At 33.9% G+C, this 22,227-nt stretch overlaps 2 protein-coding genes across 4 annotated transcripts in view; one reads left to right on the top strand and one right to left on the bottom strand.

The window, feature by feature from the left end:
• LOC123679681 (nuclear receptor coactivator 6) overlaps positions 1-7,236 on the top strand; it is a 247,336-nt gene extending 240,100 nt beyond the window's left edge. For 2 of the 3 annotated variants that reach the window (XM_045617089.1, XM_045617105.1), the window contains 4 exons: positions 58-3,131; positions 3,302-3,638; positions 4,223-4,460; positions 4,864-7,236. In XM_045617089.1, coding sequence (XP_045473045.1) covers positions 58-3,131; positions 3,302-3,638; positions 4,223-4,460; positions 4,864-5,038 — 3,824 coding nt within the window. In that variant the 3' untranslated portion in view covers positions 5,039-7,236. The remainder of the gene's footprint in view (positions 1-57; positions 3,132-3,301; positions 3,639-4,222; positions 4,461-4,863) is intronic. The other variant, XM_045617097.1, reaches the window with a different exon arrangement.
• Positions 7,237-9,278: 2,042 nt separating this feature from the next.
• LOC123679699 (dopamine receptor 2) overlaps positions 9,279-22,227 on the bottom strand; it is a 258,175-nt gene continuing 245,226 nt past the window's right edge. Inside the window, exon 4 of the mRNA XM_045617116.1 lies at positions 9,279-10,682. Coding sequence (XP_045473072.1) covers positions 10,593-10,682 — 90 coding nt within the window. The 3' untranslated portion in view covers positions 9,279-10,592. The remainder of the gene's footprint in view (positions 10,683-22,227) is intronic.

A 22,227-nucleotide genomic window follows, 5' to 3' on the forward strand; every position in this document is an offset into this window, starting at 1 on the left:
GTCTTGGGTTGTTTCGTTCGTTTTTGGTTCATTATCTTGATTAAATTTTGTTTTCAGGTGCTAATCCTTGTGGGGGATATATTTGTAACAGTCCAACTTCTTCGGTACATCCTACGCAAAACTCTAATATAATATCAATTAGCAGTAGTCAAAACAACGAGGTGCCTTTACCAAGTAATGTGATGATGCAAATGAAGCAAAATCAAAGTGTGCCTCAAAAAATAGCCAATCAGCAGAATGCAGATGTTATCAAAAACCAACAGCAATCCCAACAAATGCAAAACATGATGCAACAGCAATTTGTACAAACTATAACTCAAGGAGTAGCGGATAGTAGCGCTGTTGTGAATGCAAACGAACAAAAACAACAACAATATGTACAGTGTCAAGGATGCATAGCAGATAGTATGAATGCCAGTCAACAATATATAATAAGAGAACAAATGAACAACCAAGGTCAAAAAATACTGCAATATTCCAGACCGAATAGTCAGCCAGGCACGCCGAGTTCTTCAGGTGGAATAGAAGATGTGACATCTTCAACGTTCTCTGATAAGCAAAGCATACAAAACTCGCCAGATAATAGGCCGATTCAAGGTGGAACCGTCAGTACTAGCAACGTTTCTCCCATTGATGGTTTTCATTCCGGCCCACCCACTCCAAACTCTCACACTCCGTCCTCTATGACGCCCAATCCAAATACACCCATTCCACATACACCCAGTCCTTACAACCCGAATCAACATTCTTCACATTCGGTTACTCCCACACCTCCAACTCCAACTCAACAAATCCAAAATCAGTTTCAAATGCCAAATATGCATCCTCAACAAATGCAAAACCAACATCAACAGCAGAGTCAACCTCAGAATCATCATCAGCAAAATCAGAATTCTCAACCATATATGGTCCAAAGAATATCAGATTCGCAAACTGGTCAAAATTATATTGTGTATTCTTCAAGTGGCAATACAAATATGCAGCAAATTCAAATGAATCAGATCAAGGATGGTCAGGGATACAACACAGGTCCTCCACCAAGACCAGAATATTATGTGAATACAAGTGTGCCACAGCAAGATATACAGAATTCTAGAGGACCATTTATATCTGGAATTGTTACTACAATGGCAAGTGGAAGGACTGTAGGGAGTAACACGATCACGTCTGTGTTAGCAGGACGAGCTAATACTGCTACAGTATCCATTAATAGCCCACAAAATGTCAACAATCCATCTCCACCGTCTTCCATTCAAGGGCCAAACGTAATGTCGAACCAATCAGTAACTGTAAACGTATCCAAATCACCTTTAGAAATGGTACAGAGTGTAGTTAGTAGCATTCAGGTTCCACATTCTCCACATCCATCATCTGTAGCGCATACTAATGCGCAAGTATCTCCTACCATAGTTAAGTCTACTCTTCCTCCTGGGCATATTCTAGTTTCTTCAGGAGGACAACTGATAATGGCCAATACTGGAAATTGCCAGACCAATGTTATGCCCCCACCACCACCTAAGTTAATGGCGAATCAGTCGATGCCTCCGATATCAGCATCTCCAATGATCACAAATGTTACAGCTGCAATGACGCAAATGATACCAGCTGTTGCGCAACAGATGTTGGGACAGCAGACTGTACTTGTAAATGCATTACCTGCACCATTTGTCCTTCAGCCTGGTGTTGCCATGACGATGGATGGAGTAACAGTGGGTCAAAATATGCAAATACCTCAGATTGTTACCGGTAACGTCATACAACAACAAGTACAGATAGAGACAAATGAGGCTAGACGAGGACAAGGAATGCTATCTCCTGAGAGTAAAAAGAAAGGTAAAAAGAGAAAACTTTCATCTCAAACTGTGGCTGGCATGCTGCAAATAGCGGCACAACAGAATCCTGGTATGGTCATGCAACAACAGAGTTTCCCACAGCAAATCCAAATGGCTCACAGTCCCCAAAGCATAACAGGTCCGGTTATGCAAGCCTTAACTATCGTTCCTAGCAAAAACGGAGGTCCTGCGCAAATCGTTATGAATGGTCAGGCTAATATTGGAACTCAACAGCTAATCACTAATTCACAACCGGCGCAACAAATAAATCTTTTGCAGCCTGTCAACTTGATAAATGGCGGAACAGGAGTGGTTCAGAATTTCCCAACAATTCAGCAATTCATAGTACCGAATTTGGGTGGCATGGTGATGAATCCAGATGGTACAGCCACAATACTACAAGATACATCTAATATCGGCATGCAGTTGCAATTGCAAAATGTTAATGGACAGAATATATTGACTCCTGTTCAGAATGGTGGTGTATTCAACGGTTCCCAAAATATAATAGCTGCAGGTCCTGCAGGAATGGTTATCAGGACACCAGCTCCAACTCAAGGAAAGATCATTCAGCAGCAGCATAGTCCCGGTGCTCAATTTCTTTCACCTAATGGTGGGCAATTCGTGGTAAACGGCGGTCAGTTTGGTGGCCAGTTGAGTCCTCTTGTTGCAAATGTTAGCCCTTCACAGCAGGTTACATTCAGCAGTCCGGCGCAACAGATGCGTCCCCAACAGGCTCCTCAGCAGGAGTATATCCAGTGCAGTCAGATGGGTCAAACGCTTATGGTACCCTGCGCCCCTGGCAATAACATATCGGCTTCAAATTCGAACCAGAATACCACATATGTTCAACAAAATACCACCATAGTACAGCAACAGACAACAATGGTTTCCAATAACCAACAGCAACAGAACCAACCGAATATGCAGAGAACCACTACTCTGAATGTTGATCATAACTTTCTGATAAGTTCAAACGAGAACAAGCAACAAATGCATCCTGTTTTGATTAAAGAGTGTCCTCAGAATCCTTCTTATAGGCATTCAGTATCCACACAAACTGCAACCAATCAGTCTCAAGCCGTTACCACCAACACATTTTGCCAAACGTCTACGGTTTCTGCAGGAAGTCCTCCAGATACTACTACACATAGTCCTTTGGCCTTAGGAGGACAAAGTCCACCCACTGTAGATACAACTACACATTCAGGCAGCACTGATGATGGCCTTTCACCTGCCCCTTCCAATTGTTCTGCAGGTTTTGGTGATGTTACCATACAGGGAAGGCATCAGTCTATGGTGAGTCACTTTTCGATATAAATCTTTTGGTATGAAATTAAAAGAGCCACGAAAATTTAAAAATTTTCATAGGTCCATTGATTTTGGTGGTCTCCTACTCTTTTTCTTAATGGTTAAAGCCAGAACTGAATTTTGTTATAGGCATTTTAACATTTTGAATTCATTTTCAGGCAATGGTCCATTGCATATCGAGCAGTGAACCAGACTCTGCCGATTTCAACAATCAGAGCTCGGACAATGAATGCTTCAGAGCTCAAGTGATAGCAAGTCAAAAGCATGATTACACAGAGGTCACCAGTGACCAGATGCATTACCTTGCCAAGAAAAACAATCCTACTCATTTTGCTTATGCTGAATCGTCGACTATGGTATCTGGTGTTCACTTTGTGGCAGATCAGATCAAGGCAGATGAATCAGTTGTCAGTTCTAGGCACTCTGAGAAACGGAAAAGCAGTGACACTCTGTTAGTCATGGAGACCAGACAGATACATTTCCAGGATGAAGAAGGTTAGTGCCGTTTGATTCATATTTGTAGCTTTGGAGATTGATCTGTTTTAATTTTCATGCATGTTATGTATGAAGTGAGAGTTAGTGAAAGTTTTAATATTGCATGTGTCATCTGTGCATATCTTACTAATATTTGTCTTATTGTTGATTCATTCATCAGTAATGTTGGTGAAATATCTGATATCACGAATGATTGAATGAGTTAACTTCTGAATAGATTATGGAAATCAAGCCATTTTCTATTCATCATAGTTGTAACAGTTTATGTAGCCTTCTCTTATGATATTAATGGTGTTTGACATTAGTTCTTTGTGGTAGCATTAAACATTGTAGGTGGAGTGTTCATTTAAGGGCATAACATTCGGCTGAATTGTATGAAAATATCGGTTTTCGAAGAAAACAATGGTGTGGCTTACTAAAATAACGAACTGTAAATACCAACAACACAAACACAGAACTGTACATTACAAAAATGGTGAATCTTGATCAAGGCCTTTTCTCGCATCTCATCATCTCATTTCCTTCGCGCTAATGTAGTCTTAACAATCGTCATAATTGTAAAGCGAAATTGTTTTAATTCTCAGAGTGTGATCAGAAAGTTGAAAAAGAAAGGGAAACCAATTTTATGATAGGAGATTTAGTGTGGGGTCCATCTAAGTGTAATCCTTCGTGGCCTGGCAAAATTATCAGCTTAGAAGATGACAGAGCCACAGTTAAATGGTTTGGTAATGAAAAATCGACTTCCATAGTAGAAAAATCGTCACTCCAGTCGCTTTCTGAAGGATTGGATGCGCACCATCGAGCTCGAAAAAATTTAAGAACGTGAGTGTACAAATTTGAAAAATTTCAGCCACATCATAACACTGCCCAAATTATACTAATTGTTTTCATCTCATTGTTTTCTGTTAGTTAGATTAGATGTGCAATTGTTCGAATTAATGTAGAAGGTATTGTAGGTGCTTGAATATCAGAAGTACCTGTATTTTGAGTCTGTAGATGTAAGATGAGTTTGTTTTAATTGTTTTTGTTTTGTACACGTATTTTATGTAACTCTCTGGTACATCATTATAATTTGGCAAAATCAGTTCTTCTTATATTTGATTGAAATATAAGAAAGCAGTGTTTTTGCCTCTCCAGTATTCAATATCCTCATGCAGTGTATAACATCTTTATAAATCTTTAATGTGAAAGATGTACTTGTATGACCCATATATTTTTTTCACAGAAGTCGCAAATTGAACTCTCAACTTGAAAATGCAATCCAAGAAGCTATGGCAGAACTAGATAAAGATGTAGTGAATGAAAAAAATTCCTGTACTGCTACACCAAAAAGTGCTTCTCCAAAAAAAGATACTTCCAAGAAGAATTTCATTGGTAGACTGAGGAGTAGCCAGAAGTGAATCTTCAATGGTTTTCAAAAATATCAAAATCATGGACCAACATCGAATATGGTAAAGGGTATGATTGACAGTTAACTATTGATTAAGATTTTTAATATGCTTCTTACATAAATTGATATGTAATGGGTAGACTTGTATCTAAAAGGTAATGATTCCTAGAAAAATGTAATCGTCACATTTATATATTGGAGATATTTTTCAAATGCCTTTTTTAAATGTAGATTTTAAGGCTCCATCTAAAATATAAGCCGATATTTGTCTATCCAATCTATTTATGTACAAAAATATTGTACATAATGACGATCAGTGTACTGAATAAACTTGACTGAAAGAGGGGTATGAATTAAAGCATGAAGAAATTACACATCTCTTTCTGAATTTGCACAAAAAGAAAATTTATTGAATATTTATTTATTGCTGGAAACACTTTAAACAGTGAGTAAGGGTATGCATTGCTCTTGACTCTATTTATTCATTACTTTTCCAATCCCGAATAGGAAATATTCTCATTATAACGTAAAGTCGAGTTTGTTTAAATACTGAATAATATTTCTGATCTAAACATGTCTTCATAAATAGATTGTGATTTTAATTTTTATATTTCTAGTCAATGATTTTGAAGGATGACAGATTGAACGACAATAAACATAATATTTTTCTTCACCACAATTTGTTATTTAGGTACTGTGATAACATGTTATGAGAAATTAATTTCCTTCAGTACCCAAAGCATTTCAGATTAAGTTGCCCTGATATCAATAGTTTTATTAAGGGGGGGACTTTTTTATTGTCATCGTGTTGTACAAAGTATAAATGTTCATTTTATATGTTTGATAGTTTAGGTTTGAATTTTGTAATGAAATTATTGTTTCAGGACTGTATTCAAACTTTGGCTTAATGTATTTGTACAAAGAACAATCCTTAGTTCAAGATTATTTAGGCTGAAATCAACAATTTTTATATTTATTATTATTGTTTTTATACCTTGTACAGCAATTTCAATTCATTTTATTTTTTAATTACTTGCCATTTATTTCATGGTAGCTCGAATGATTATCCATGCAGTTTTGTAATATAAGTATGTATTAAAGAATCTGAGAAAATATGACATAATGATTATTGAGTTGTATAGTTTTATTTGTACTAGATTTTTAAGTATTATGAATAATCAAATTATGCCTACTCTAGTTAGAACTTTCAAGTAAAGAATGTATATTATATTTTTGTATATGTATTTATTGTTTATATTCTTCAGTTCAGATAGGTATATGGCTTATTTATTATCCGATATTTTGAAGAACCTAACAAAATGTTTTATTTTCAATTTTATTTTTATTCAAATTTACATACATATAACTATATTTTAGCAACTATTAGTTGGCAGGATAAAATGAAGCATCACAAGACTACAAGAATGACTTGTAGGAAATATTCATTCTGTTCATTTATAAAATTATATGCCCAATCATATGTGAATTAATTTATTTTGAGTATTTTAATCAAGAGGTAAGCAATACCCCTAAAATCTTATGTCTTCTATAAAAATAATTTTAACATATTTAGGTGTTTTAAACATGCCTTTTATCTTTTAATCCTAAATCCATCAGTGTTTTTATTTTCATCCACTGAATTAAATTCACAACCTCACTCAACTAGTTTTGCGGATATTTTAATTGTTATTTTAATTTTTTGAAGTTGTAAATGCTGAAAAAAGATTTCAATTTGTTAATTTTTTTAACTCATTGTCCCCTTATTCAAAATTGTTGTTTTTAAATGAACTGTTGATGACTAATTGTTCTTCAATTGAGATATGAATATTACCTACATAATTTCTGAAAAGTCGTATGTAATATTGAATATAGTCTTTCATTTTCTAAAGTATATAAAAAGATCTACCAATTGATTACTCTTTTACTGTATATATTTTGATAGGTACCTGTTCTGTGTTACAGATATGGATAGTAAGATTAGTATCACTCTGTATATTGTATTATTAGAGCATGTTTGTGGAAATTTATCGCTCTTCCAATACAATATTTCATTATAATCCAGTGTTAGAGCTGTTGGTCACTTGATAGAAGCAAGTGCGTCAGCTGAAAAATGTCTATTTCTGTAAATATTATCTATTAATTATTTACTGTTTGGCCTGCTATGTTGTGGTTGAACATTTCCAGCCTAATAAATACTGGATTAGCAAATTTTCTGTATTTCATTTACTACACATTTCATAAATAAGTATTCCTCAAGAAGAGGGAAATTTGATTCAAAATAGCCTACAATGATTAATTAAATCAAATTAAATTAGCCTAAATGATAAATTAAATTGAATAGCCTACAATCAAATAAACAAATGCTAATTAATCTTCCTTCTATAACCTTTATGCTATGAAAATTCATTTGATTGATCTAATTTTTCGTTTACACTCAATATCTTTCCATTCAATTTTTGTATTTCGATCAACTTGGAAAGCATATAGGAAAATTTGAAATATTCTTACAGAACATAATTTTAAAAATGAATTAATGAAAATTATTCATGTTATTTTTTTTCACCTTTTTGAAAATGTAATACTGCGCAAGAAGCTGTTACTATTCAAAAAAGAATCGCTGGAATTATCTTCAATTCATCCAATCCACCTGGAATTTTGAAATCAGTTGAAGAATAATGAAATGAATGTCCATATGAAATTTTGTGAGGTTCGTATCATAAAGATATGGTAAAAAATTTTTTTTTGTTAATTTGTGAGTAATTGGAGTCTTCTATCAGATTTCACTGAAATTCTGTGCTTATATAAAGTTCATCCAACAATTCAGCTATGTAGTTTCTAAATGGGAAAAACTAATTAAATTTTTCTGGTTTTATAACTATCCTACCATAGAATATCTTTTGGTGTATGGAGCTGAGAAATTTTTCTGTTATTTGTGGGGGTGTTGAGTTCGTGGCGAAAATATGTAGCAATAATTTTTGTTAATAGAAAGTTCGATTTTATCCAAAATAGACTAACCTGAATGCAGAATATCTTTCGTCGATAGTTTGATAACAATATTTATGCCATTATAATATATTATATTTATGCTATTAAATTATATTGAAGAGGGAAAATCAAACCTTTGAAACATGCAATTGTTGTTCTTGTTCCCTCAAGAAAACTGTTCAAAAAACGATAGAAAAATAAAGGTATAACCGCTCAATAAGTGATATCTGGAATTGAATATGTGGCTTCATCACTTGATATACGAAGATTGTATAAATGATTGTAACATTGTAGAAGCCTGTAAATGCTTTAAATTTGCAAAATTTTCATATGAATTGGTAATCCACAATTTATGATTATTAATTTTTAAATTTTATCATACAGAATAGTTATCGTAATTAGTGATGAATGGAAACAAACATGTCAAAGTCCACTACAATATCATAATCTTTTCAAAATCTTTCTGTAGTTCTCTTCAATTACCTTTGTGGTATGTTATTTCCAAGAGGTTCCAGAAAACCATTAATTTATTCAAGGGAATAATGTTCAAGTTTATTTCAATATTTTTATTCGAAACAACATGAAGAAAATAACTGATAATAACAAAAAACATGCAACTCATGGAAACTCATTGCAACACCAATTTGAATAATAGTTTTCTTCTACTCCGAAAAAATAGGTCTTCTATATTCTGATTTCAATTAGAATAACAAGTAACTTTTGATTTCTTCAACTATACAATTGACCAATTTATTCAAATGAAACATCTATATATTATGATTTATAGTAAGTAATGAAATTTTGATAATTAATGACTTCACATTCAATATACATTAAATAGATATATACAAAACGATTATAAAAATACATTAACTTTTACTTACAGTGTAAAATAGAAATATGATTGACTACAGAAGAGCGGATTGAAGCAGAACATTTTGTGTATCTTTCACCAATCTAAAATCAATAAAATTGTCAAGGGATAATATTCATTTGGATTGAATTATACAGAGAATTAAATTAGTAGGCTGGTATTATCATTAATTTCAGATAGTTTTCCTTAAATGAATAACAAAGAAAATATTGAAATATTGCTACAAATATCTTGCCAGTTAGGGTTTCAGAAAATATTTATTGTGGAATTCAGAATTAAGTTCTTCTTCATGAGAAATTTCTATTAAATTCAGTATCTTCTGAAGTGATAAATATTAACTAAAAAACAAATTTCAGGTTTGAAATCAGGATAGTCTAACACAAGGAAATAAAATTACTATATTATGTGTAGCCAATGATTAAACTGTTGAGGTTCTCTTCATGTAGTTCATTGATATTTAAATGATTCATTTCTTAAATTAACTAAATCATAATATCACAGTCGAATAAAAAAGCAAAAAGAATTTTGTTTTATGCAGGCAGAACTCAAGAGATTTTATCGAAAGTATTTAACAATCAGAAAATATTTATGAAAAAATCAATGCTTCTTATGGTTTGCCGAAAGGGAACGTTCTACTCAACTGCATTTTCCCTCGAAACAGATAAATGAAATATGAATTTTTTTACAGTTCATTTCCAAAACTTGTTTGTTTGCTGGTAGTTCTAAAATGGGTGTCTCAAAGTTATAAAATCTTAGGTCAATGATGGGTGAAAGATTTTTTCACAAATATCTAGTAATGACTAATCACAATCCAACAAAAGTGCAATAAACTATAAAGATAATATATTCCATGAATCTATAGTTTATTTGAAAATGCGAATAATACTCGCATATTATAGTGACTTCATTGGAATTATGGAATGATTCGTATACGAATAAAGATGTTATGAGTAACAACAATAAATAAGGTGAACCATCATTAGGGTACTAGCACAATATTAGTGATTTTTTTGTTTCTACAAATGATTTCAGTGTGATATTCCATTTCAACTCGGTGAGAAGAAATCAGTCTTGTACTTGTTTAAAACATGTATGTAGTATTGACATTTTTGAATTCGAAAGTTTCAGTAAGCAAAATACAACTCACTAGCATGTAAAGTAAGAAGCTGCATAATAACAATGAACTATGAATAAAAATGATATGAATCATAATGTCAACAATTTCGAAAGGAATGATGATAAAATCTTTTATTTATCAAGGCAATATATTAATGCTAAAATGTATGGATTTACAAGATAGTAAACATATTTTAATTCTTAATTAACTATGATCACATTAAATGAAGAGAATAACAATAACAAACTATAATTTAAATGGTATAAGATCACACAAATTTCTACATGAGTCATTACACAATCGAATGAAGAACAAATAGATACCTATATAATTACAATGTACATAGTAAAAAGATCAACACTAATCCAACTGGAAAAGTTAGAATCCGATTGCATAATAAAACATTCAACCTCTGCTATGTATATAAATCTATTATCGATATAATTTACAATAATTTACAAAGTATTAAGAAATCCTAAGCGAACTAGGAGAAGGTGAACAAGAGTGTATAATGCGATGGCTAGGAGAACCAGGAAGAACAATTGCCTGCGTTGAGACAGGGGAAGGAAGTCTGTTCCTGGCGTGACGTCACAACAGGTGTAGTTCATGTTGACCAACGGAAGAATAGGTTACACCTGGAGTGCTCTCACTTAGCACGTTGTGAGAGTTGTGGTAGTACTGGAAAAGTAAAGTATAGATGATAACACTGATGACTGAAGAAATTCAGAATTAGGTAATATTAAAGAGTAGAAGATAACATCCTTATGTATTGCGCTTTGAAAAACGATATGTCGATATATTTTGAAAAGTTTCGATAGATATACTAGAATTATAGAAATGTTACTTGCAGTCATTTGTGTTCAGTTTACACTGGAACATGATATGATTCAATTAAATAAAAAGGAAATAATCTGCGATAATGGGATAGTGAGACTGGTTGTCTTCCCCAGATACTGAAGTGCCGCCTCCTGTTGTGGTATTTGAAACCAATTGTGTATTATTTAATGGTATTTCTTTTAAAAGCGGCAGTGCCTTCGTCCTAGTCTTTTATACTATTAAGCATTGTAGTAATATTTATTTTCGGTATTTATTTTCTAGAAAAATTGAGAATATAAGGGTTTTCCAATTAGACATTACATTTTAACTAACCCGCTATCTGGGCAGCTATCATATTTTGACATTTGACAAGTAAAAACTACGCCATCACTAAAAATGGATGGATACACGTTTAACCAACGCATTGAAAAAGTTCAAATTCAGTACAAATATGGTGAAAATTTGCAGTCACAGTTGGAGGAATGAAGTACTTTCTTCGCCGACAATAGTGAAACTAGTGGACAAATTTCAGACGTTAATTTTATTTATTTTATTCAATAATTACACTATTCTGCAGCCGAAGCCAATTACAGAATGGGAAAATAAATATACAAGTTATTAAACCTAAAAATTAAAGAATATATTGAAACAATTAATAAATTGAATGGAGCCAGGTTTGAGCGAAAAAGGCTCACACCTAACTTTCCACAGTGAAGCCGTGATCCCATAATAGCCCTCCTTATATCAGATTGATAATCATGAAAAATATCTACAGAGGCGAAAAAAGAAAAACGCTAGAGCTTGGAAAAAGAAGGTAACATAAAGTAGTTGGGCTGTATACAGGCAGTCTAGGAACATGCAGATCAATTAATTAGTTCTAGCAAATAGGTACAGTTGATTAACGAGTGAAATATATTTCTTAGAAATAGTATCTACTTTACAATTGTTAATGTGGTATACCATTGTTTGGATAAGATAGATCGAGTCTAAAACTAACGTACTTCAAGAATCAAACTCAAACTCAAACTTTGTGCTGTTGACTGAAGTGATATGAAGAATCAAAACTGCAGTTCAAAATTGACTCAAAAACAAGTGAGAATATTGTTGATGTAGCGCCTAGTGTTGATGAAAACTTAGGTTTGTCCATTACTGAATGGATTCCGCTACCGCGAGCTTAATGGATTTTTATGGCCTGAATTAGAAGATATTGATGAGGACGACATTTATTTTGCAAGAAAAGTTTCCTGGTATTGTTATTTCTCGAAGAGATTATCCCAATTGGCCACTGAGATCTTGTGGTTTATCACTGTGTAACCTTACAATTGCCCATGAGACTCTAATGACTGATTTCTAGGGGTGGTTTGGCTTATTTGGAAACAAAACTCCTACCCAGGTTTTTACAATTTTAATGAAATTAAAATATACATAATTGATCCTTTTTACTCTAAACAAATAATATTGAAATACAAACTTGACTTAAATCGGTTTTTAATGAATTACTCTGCTATCAGGATGGAACCTCTCCTGTAAATTATTTTCAGCCTTCAGAACACCAGATCTTATCAGGAAGCTATAGTACTCCAATTCTCATTCAGCGAAGTTGATGTAATAACGCCAGGTATTACGCAGGTATTCTTTCAGTTTCAGGAACTAAAGTGGTTTATCGTACGTACTATTCCAAATTCTGTATCTCAAGGAAGTACTTCTTTCTTGATATTTTTCAATCCCAAGAGAGGTTTCTGTTGTTCCAATCCCACGGGAGGTGCGAGAATCCCGACACAATTCTCGCCGATAAATCAAATTCTAAAATTCAAATTGAACTAGTAATGGCTGAAATCTAAAACAAGGTACGTATCTTTCCTGAAGTCTCGATCATTCTTAAAATCTGTCAGAAAATTCTCTCTGTTTCTTTATTTAGATACGCGCATCCGTTGGCGCTTCACCGGCGACCAATAGCATACGATTAATTGACAAATTACAGCGTCTTTGAAAATTCCAGTAGCGTAATGTTGCAACCGTTGAACTTTTCCCTTAGGGGATACGTGAAAGATAAGGCTTATGGTAATGCTCCACAAAGATCTTTAAAGCTGTAAGTCGTGGAGTTATAGAGGACATTCCCAAATGTGCGAACATAATTGATTTCTTTTAAAATATATTCGTTTTTTTAATATCAAAATGAAACCTTTTATTGGAAAACCCTTTGCTTGGTAATAAAAGATCAGGCTCTCTACTTTTAATTCTCTCATTACCTGTTTCTTTTGATGAGAAAAAAAGTAACGGAAGATATTATTGTAGCGACCTCTTAGAATCCAACCTTCTCCATGTCCGTTAAACCATGTTCCAATTTCCGTTTTAATTTTTTTCAATTCGTATTATGCAACATCCTCTTTCCCCGTCTACGTCGGAGTTAATGATTTGGGCATAAGCCGGTTGTGAAAAAGCGACGAACTCCTACACGGTTTCCTCCTCCGACTCCTCGAGAAGTCAATTCCTTTCGCTCGATTTGTAGTGAGAAAAGTTCCTCGGCGACATGTTACGCGAAAAAAGCGAATATTACCTACCATTTTGCCGGGATGCGTTTGACAGTTCGCCAATTTTCCAATCATATTCCCGGTTCACGGCGTCCGACTTCGGTTTCGATTAGAAATATAATGGCAATGTTATCCGGCCGAGGTGAATACACCCATTCGGATATACCACCCCCTCAATTTCTAACCACAATGTCACCGGCATGATTTCAGGTTCAGGATGGTAGGCAAAGGAGTGGTGAACTTTAAACCACCGGAATAGTTCAGTCAATATGTGTTTTTTACAGGAAAACTTTGAGGTAGTTTTGATTTCTTTGATATATGTTTTTTTTGGGGTGCAACATTTTTTGACCAAATTTCATTTTTTTATACTCGAAACATTTTTCGTGAATGACCTTCTTATACAAAAACGAAGTGAATAAAAGTCCCTCCAAATTTCTCTAATTGAGTTTTTTTGTCTGATAAAACGTTGTTAACAAGGCAGGCCCTAGCCTTAAATTTGTGGGGAGGGGGGTATCGCCGTAATGGGCTTCAAGTCTTTTGATGGGACCATTTCGTACCCTGTCTGCTTGAAACGCATATTGAGTGTGGTGGTTCCATTTTGGGGGGGGTCATGACCCCCTTGACCCCCCTCCCTGGGACCGCGCTTGGTTGTTAGGACAGGATATGAAATAAACAGTGGGACGCGTACGCGAATTAAATATATTCCATGAGCAGTGTTTGTGGAGTACCATTTTAGCAGTGAGGTTTCCAAGCGTACAACCTCGATTTGACAGATGTATGAAAAAAATTTATAATAGGTATCCTTCCACCCGTATTGAGCTTTTTTTGAATGTTATACATAAAATGACTTATTCAAAGTAACTTCGAAGGCAATCCATTTACAGTCAAATTGTGCTCAAAAGAGTCCCTCACGGCAATGTTTTGGAGTAGTTTTATTTCTTCGACATTTTTCTGTTATTTAGGGGGCTAACCATAATTTTATGATGGTACATAGAAACATATTCAAAAAACTAGAAGAACTTTTTTTTTGGATATAACTCGGAAAATCTCCATTTTTGAATGACATTGCCATACGAAAACAAAGTAAATAAAATTTCCTACAAGTTTCTATCATCAAGTTTTTTTGTTCCCTTGTCCGATAAACCGTTCTGGCTCCAACGATAGTTGAAAGCATACTTTTTCTGTCTGGCAAAATTTCAATTTATTATGTCATGTCATATACTCAATAAGTTCTTCTTCCAATACAATTCAGACGGGTTTAAACCACAAAGACACCATCAGTTTAGAAAAAATCCGTTTCACTCTTTGAAATTTTTTTTATTTCTTTATATTGATTTCAATGAAGATGAGGAAATAAGACAAACTATCATTGTATTTAATCAATAAAGTACTTAAACAACTCGCCTACTTGGTTTCAGCACTAACAATGAAAATTGTATTCTTCACGAGTGGGTTCTCCCCCCTCTCCTCACCGAAAAATTTTCAAGGTGCATCCACTGATGGAATCATCAGTGTGGCATTTAGTGTTCCCTGTCTCTTACATCTTCCATCTTCATAGCGGAGCAACCGTAGAAGGGAATGTGGCGTTCTTCCAAAATATGCGCACCCTATGAAGCAATCTCTCGGACAAGCAAAGAGTCACTACAGATTTGTATCTGATGACGTGATCCACATGAAACTCTGCATAGGCTTTAATTCGCTATATGCATCTAAATTTTTTTCGATATGGTGCTTTAATTTTTTGGAGTTCTGATGAAATTAACACAAAATTTTGCAAAAAGCTTGAATATTATATCTCCACGCAAAATCATCACATGGGCGAATTCGATATCATTGAGATTTGAGTATTTTTTACAATATTCTTGATTTTGTTTTTGATTCTGATAAAGAGTGAAGTTTTGCACGAAGCATGAAATTATCATTCCATATCTAAAGCTCAAGTCAAAACATACAGACATCGTGACGAAATGACACAGTGGTTTATTCGGGGAAAGATTTCTCTCCTCTCTCTCATCATAAACGTTCCAGGCCTCTATGAGGTCTTGGGTAACTTTAGTTACTGTGTCCTTCTCGCATAAAATTGAGGATTATTTATCACAGCTCCTATTCTTTGATATAAGCTCATGAACAGAGAGTCGATTTTTTTTTCAATGCCCTCCTCCGTTTTATTTCACTTTATATATTTAAAGACACTTTCTGTTTGCACTAATTTATTTTATTTATTTACAAATATGAAGCTGGTGTTGTCCGTACACGTGCAAGTTGGAGAAGGCCCTAACCTCCCTCATCTCGAGGTTGTTCGATATTCTGTGGTCGTAGAATATTGCTGCAGAATATTTTATCTTTTTACAATATACACTTTTTTTTTATCTTAAATATGAATCTATCTTAACACTTAACCTTAATTTATTTCTGAAACTCAATTCAACTTAAATAAAACCCTAATACATAACACGCTTTTACTTTTTTTGTTTTAGTTAGTTAGGTAAAAAATAAAATATAATATAGTCTCAACTGAGCAACTCATCGTGAACAAAATCATTTCCTGATCAGAAGCAAATGGGCTGGATTTTCCACTACAAGTGGCTGAAAGTGGACTGGCACGAATGGAATTTCAAGTCATTGGCCGAAACTTCTTTAGAGCTTCGTTTTTCTCATTATCTTAGCCTTTATTTGCGCCAGAGTAATTTTCAATTTCTACACTTTCTTGTCCATTTCCTAGTTCATTATCTACTGTTTGTCCTTACTTAGAAAGTTCTATACTCCCTTCTGTTTATTTTTCTTCCCTCTTCTATATGAGGCATTATCATCAACAACACAATTTCCTCTTGAACTACCTCATTCACTTCTAGCATTTAGAACAATTTTTTTTAATTCCTTCTTCCACAAAGACTATCTTCCAATTTTTTTTCCACCTTTTTTATGTAACAGGTCCTTTTTAGTCCTATCGTCTTCTTTGTCTTGTTAATTGGGAAGGCGGCCTGCTTTCTCTTCTGTCTATTTTTGAACCTCGGCCGTCCTAACTTTTCTTTGGAGCACACACCTGACACCATGTTTTATTTCACTTTATATATTTAAAGACACTTTCTGTTTGAACTTATTGATTTTATTAATTTACAAGTATGTAGCTCTTGTTGTCTGTGCACGTGCAAATTGGAGTAGGACCTAACCTCCCTCATCTCGAGGTTGTTCGATATTCTGTGGTCATAGAATATTGGCACAGAATATCTTTATCTTTTTACAATATACAACATCTTCTGTGCTGAATTTGATATCTTGTTTATTACCTGTTTACCCAGGGACCCACGCTGTCACCAGACTAGACTGACTACCATATCATAGGCTATCATTGACCCTCCTGCGACTTTTTAAACGTCATCCCATGGCCAGTGAAACGGATGAGCCCATTTGTCCCCATCATCTACGTCCCACCACAACGTCACCAGTCTCCGTTGGAGATACGGGGGAGTTGAAGATGGATTTCCAAATTGCAAACCGCCAAGTTGGATAGCATAATCGATATAGTTGAGGAAACCGTTACCGCCACATTAGGGAGACATTATCCCCGAAATTGGGATCGTATAACTTGATAACGGCAACGGGATGATCTTCAAATCTGATTTGTGGGAAGCTCTTGCCTCTTAATTAAGAAATCCTACACGGTGACCTTTCCCAAATGGATTGAGCCCATCTAATCTCTCTTTGATTCGGTTACGGCACATTTAGAATATTTTCCTGCCGCCTGCTGAAGAACCTGTTTTTTTTTTCATTTCATCCGACTTGGGGCTGAAGCTTGGTGGAAGATTATGAGTCTTATTGAGGGTTAGCGTATTAATCAAAATGGAGGACGATATGAATATGCTACTTCTTGAAGGTGTTTAATATTCTTCAGCTTCACCTGAATCTTACTGAATAGATGATATTTTCTCCTGAACCCAAATAGATTTTCTTCTAAATTTTGTTTTCCCTGAACAGAGAGCTATATCATTTCGTCACGATTTCTCAACCAATGAGATTCGGCTAATTGGGAAAGAGCAATACGAATTGTTAATTCCAAATAATGAAGCGTGTGTCGATGAATCTCAGTATTAGAGAAGGAAATTTGAATGAGGCATCAACGAATGATAAAAGACAACAGATAAAAACCTCAGCAACAATTCTGTCTCTCTGTATGGGTGCAGTGATTGATTTATGAATTTGTTAACAAAATAAGCTGACATATTAATAGTGAAGGGCTTCTTCTTCATTCGAACAATATCCTTTCAGCAGTGGCGACAAAAAGCAATTAGATATAATGTCTGTGTCTAGTCGAAAATGTCGTCACAATGCTTAATATAAATGTACCTACATTAGTGTAACAATGATATTTCGTGATACTTGTGCATACATTTTTCTCATTCATAAGGTTTTCAGAAAGATTATTATTGCGCAGGCCACTTAGAGAATAAAAAAAGGAAGAAGAAATTCACAGTGTACAAAATGTTTTTATGTTTGTAACCCAGTCCCAGATATAAAACTGGGATAAGGAGAGTATAAAGTTCTCGTCTGTCGTCCATCAGTTTTTCGATAATCTCCACGATGATGACAATTGAAATCACCACAATGAATTGAAGGATAAAAAAGAATTAATCATATCGAAATTTATCGACCAAAAATTATTAGGGGTTTTGTACATATAAATGAAGATAATATTACAAAATTTCAAAGTAATAAAAAATACTCCGTCAACTCCACCTTTCCGGACCAACTCAACACCACTAACTAATGATTTTTCAGCATAACAAGCCAGATAACAAACAGAACTCAATAAATAATCCATCAATATTCAACCTGCTGAAACTCCTCTTTCATGGAGTTATTCTTCATGCGGGTTAATCATGCGGGTTAATCATGCGGGTTAATCATGCGGGTTAATCATGTGAGTTAGTTAGTTAGTTAGTTATTCATGTTAGTAAGTTAGTTATTCATGTTAGTTAGTTAGTTATTCATGTTAGTTAGTTAGTTATTCATGTTAGTTAGTTAGTTATTCATGTTAGTTAGTTAGTTAGTTAGTCAGTTAGTTATTCATGTTAGTAAGTTAGTTATTCTTGTTAGTTAGTTAGTTATTCATGTTAGTTAGTTAGTTATTCATGTTAGTTAGTTAGTTATTCATGTTAGTTAGTTAGTTATTCATGTTAGTTAGTTAGTTATTCATGTTAGTTATTCATGATAGTTAGTTAGTTAGTCAGTTAGTTAGTCAGTTAGTTAGTTAGTTAGTTAGTTAGTTAGTTTTTTTTTCTTTCATTGAAGGCATCGACTGCTATGGTCATTAGTCTCTAACCTAACCATCACCGGACATGTACAACATCCATGACCTAGCCAGGATTCGAACCCGGTACCTTCGGCACCACAGTCGACATCTCTGTCCACTGCACTACCGAGGTAGTCAGTTAGTTAGTTAGTTAGTTAGTTAGTCAGTTAGGTTATTCATGTGAGTTATTCTTCATGCGGGTTTCTTGAAGAAGGATCACCACCGCATCACTATATATGGCCAATGTCGACAAAATAAATCGCTCCTGCCCTTAGAAATCCCTTCAATATTCAAGTAAATAATACCAAATCTGCTCCGAAATCGGAAGAGTTTCTTCAACCAGGACTGATTCTCCAAGCGATTATTTTTCGAATCCTCAGGTGTACCAGGATCGCTACAGGCCCCTTATATTGAGGACTCATCAGAATCATTAGATTTATACTGATTGTATTCTAGCTTAGATAAACATAAATAGAAGGAGCATATGACATCATTTTCAGTAAGAAAATTCAGTCACCAATATGAACTATCAAATTTGACATGAAGCGCGCGGAAATGAAAACATATCAGTGATACGATATTTCACTCAATTCGCGAGTTTATCCACAAAGAATGCACTTTTTATGTCTTATTGTGAATCAATGTTTCATATTTACTCAAATAATATTGGAATAAATAACTAAATATATCAGAAATTCAGAAAACAAACTTCAAGCGCGTCAAACGACGTGTAACAACTGATGACACTAGGAGAGCAAAAGTTGCCAATCCTTGGATTTCATTAGGTAGATACAGAAAAAAATATATATACTGCTTGTTATAAATTCGACAATTAGGAAAAATATCGAATTCCAGATATTCAAATTTGCATATTTAATCGGGAATCACTTAAATAAATATATTTCATTCAATATAATATACATTCATAACGATATAGCAAAATTTTGGATTTGAAAATATATCACAATCCAACAACGTGATCTAACCATGTCGGGGACAAGTAAAAATTGCGTATACTCACTCTATCCATTTTATTACAATTTCAAGCTTCGTACAAAATTTCAGGTTGATCGCGTCACCAGAACCGAAAAACTTCAAATAACGTAAGTCTGACGTCCACGGGTTTTTAAATATGTACTATGATTCAATATTTCAATTAAGAATATAAAGGGTAAAAGTTTAATTAAACATTTTTTAAAACTGAAAAATCAGAGAAAGAAGCATATCATTTCAAAATTAACAATATATCACATAACACAAAACATACATTAGAAGTAACACTTAAGGGTACAGGTTAGACTCCCACAAATGATGGTGCAGAGTTTTCACAAAGAATGTTAAGTGTAAAAATTGAGTTGTGATGGAAGTAAGATGTAGGTAGGACACAAACCGTGCAAATTTGATAAATGGATAGGTACACAGAAGACGAAAATTTGAGGCAGTATATTGGACCTGAATATTTGCAATACAATTTTGTTGCTGAAATATTTTGTTATATAATTTCAAACCCAAGGCTATAATCTTCATAGATTGACCTTAATTCATTAACTCGAAATGTATAATTAATCTGATTCTAGGGAATCATTCCCTATTAGGACGAGGCAAAGGTAGTCCCTCTCATTTGTTATTTACACCCCTTACCTTCCTTTGTTATGTTCTTGACCCTCCCTAGTCTATTTCTGTTGAAGGGTATTATGTTCTTTTAGTTCCATTTTAGCTCATTCCCCGTATCTTTGATTGAGAACAATGCCTAGGTTTATTCTCATCAAATACCCAACAAAGTAGAAAACTCGGTTCATACGAATGGATTTAATATTTTATTTTCAATCATTGTCAATAATCAATTGCTTACACATTCAAGATTACAATTTTTGGATTGATTATAAATTTGTCACACAAAAGAAGCAGAAATCGTTCTCCACTTCTTCTTCTTCTGAGCGATGTGATTATTAATTTGACACAAAAAAAAATAATTTTTGTGTTTGAATGGAAGACAGCAGCTACTATAATTTCTTGGGAGGAAAAGTTGAACATTAAACCATCACTGCAGAGGGAATTTTGATCAGTTTCATCGAGTATAAGTGGCACTTATGCTTCTATAAGCCTTCTCTAACTTCTAAAATAACAATTGTGCTTGATTAATTTTTTTAGAGCTCAATATACATTTTTTTTATTGCAATTAAAAACCGTATCAACATTTATAGAACTGTGTGGTTGTTAAACACTTCTCATGCTCTGTTTGAACAGACGTAAGTTGAGCTGCACAATAAAATAACGATATAACTGGAAATAACGGTTCCCTAGAGATCTATCTCATTCACACAATGGAGGAGAATGATTTGTGTTTTTTTTCCTTATCGGCAATCCTCCAAGGGAGTTGAATAAATGGACCTGGATCAGCTTTCCAAGACAATGAATTATGTTCTTTTATCCCTGTCTGATTCTTAATTGACATGGTTGAAAGATAAATGTGATATACTTTATCTCGTATCTCTCGTTGTCAAAGAATCTTCTTTATGGGACCTTATATCCATTTCAAATGGTAATGATACAATTAATATAGTATTGAATTCCGTTTATTTCCAGCAAGATGAAATATTTTATTCAAGTTGATGATATATTGAAATTTTAAGTTTCAATGTTCAACGATGTATTCACATCTTGTTTCTGGGCATTATAGCCGCATTTAATAGAAATCATCAAGTTTCAATTATAATATTTACCTCATTTATTGCGTTATATGAACATAATAAATAAACAAATAAATAATTATACCTTAAAATTGAATATTCAGTGTCCAATATACATCGCATTGAAGTGAAAGAATACAAAAGGAAAACACGAGTTGAAAAATAGGTTTCAATTCAACATACCTCAAGCACGTCAGCCCTTTCAGAGGAGGTAATGGAAATGGAATGTGAAAAAATAGATTCGGGATCGATTTCAATATGATTGCCAAAAAGAAGTTGAAACCTTACCGTTCAAATGGAAATCAATCGAAAATTGAGTTATTTTTCTGAATAATTTGATTGTTGCCTGCCTGCTTTAACTATTGATAGTTGGTTAAATAGATGAAATAATTGACGAACTTGCTTTTTGATAATTCATTCACTATTATAACTTTTTGTATGAATAACCAGACCAATCTGTTTGATGCTCTGTATTGAAAATAACTTGGCTTCACAATAGACCATTCGGTGAGTTAAATTCTCTAACAGTTTTACGGTTGTATGCAACTGTATATTGCTAAGGTTTCTTCAATAATAGCACGGAAACCCCACAAAATCTTTTGCATTTGTGATGCATCCTGAATTTCTTTTTGGTGAGTCCAAAGTTGGGGTATATTTTTGATTGAATATTAGGATGATGACTGTGTTATGAAGACCAATTGAATCATATCAACATCTTCTTCTAGTAGCTTGTAAATACAGACTTTATTTGCTTGACTTTATTTAGAACAAGATAGAGTGACATGCATCAATAATTGAAGTTGAAACATTTCCAATGACTCAATTATGAGTCCAAATATTGCTTTTGATTGGCTGAACACTATACATGATCGTCGCTGAAGACTGAATAGGAATAT

The sequence above is a fragment of the Harmonia axyridis genome, chromosome 1 (genome assembly GCF_914767665.1).
Source record: "Harmonia axyridis chromosome 1, icHarAxyr1.1, whole genome shotgun sequence".
Classification (NCBI taxonomy): domain Eukaryota; kingdom Metazoa; phylum Arthropoda; class Insecta; order Coleoptera; family Coccinellidae; genus Harmonia; species Harmonia axyridis.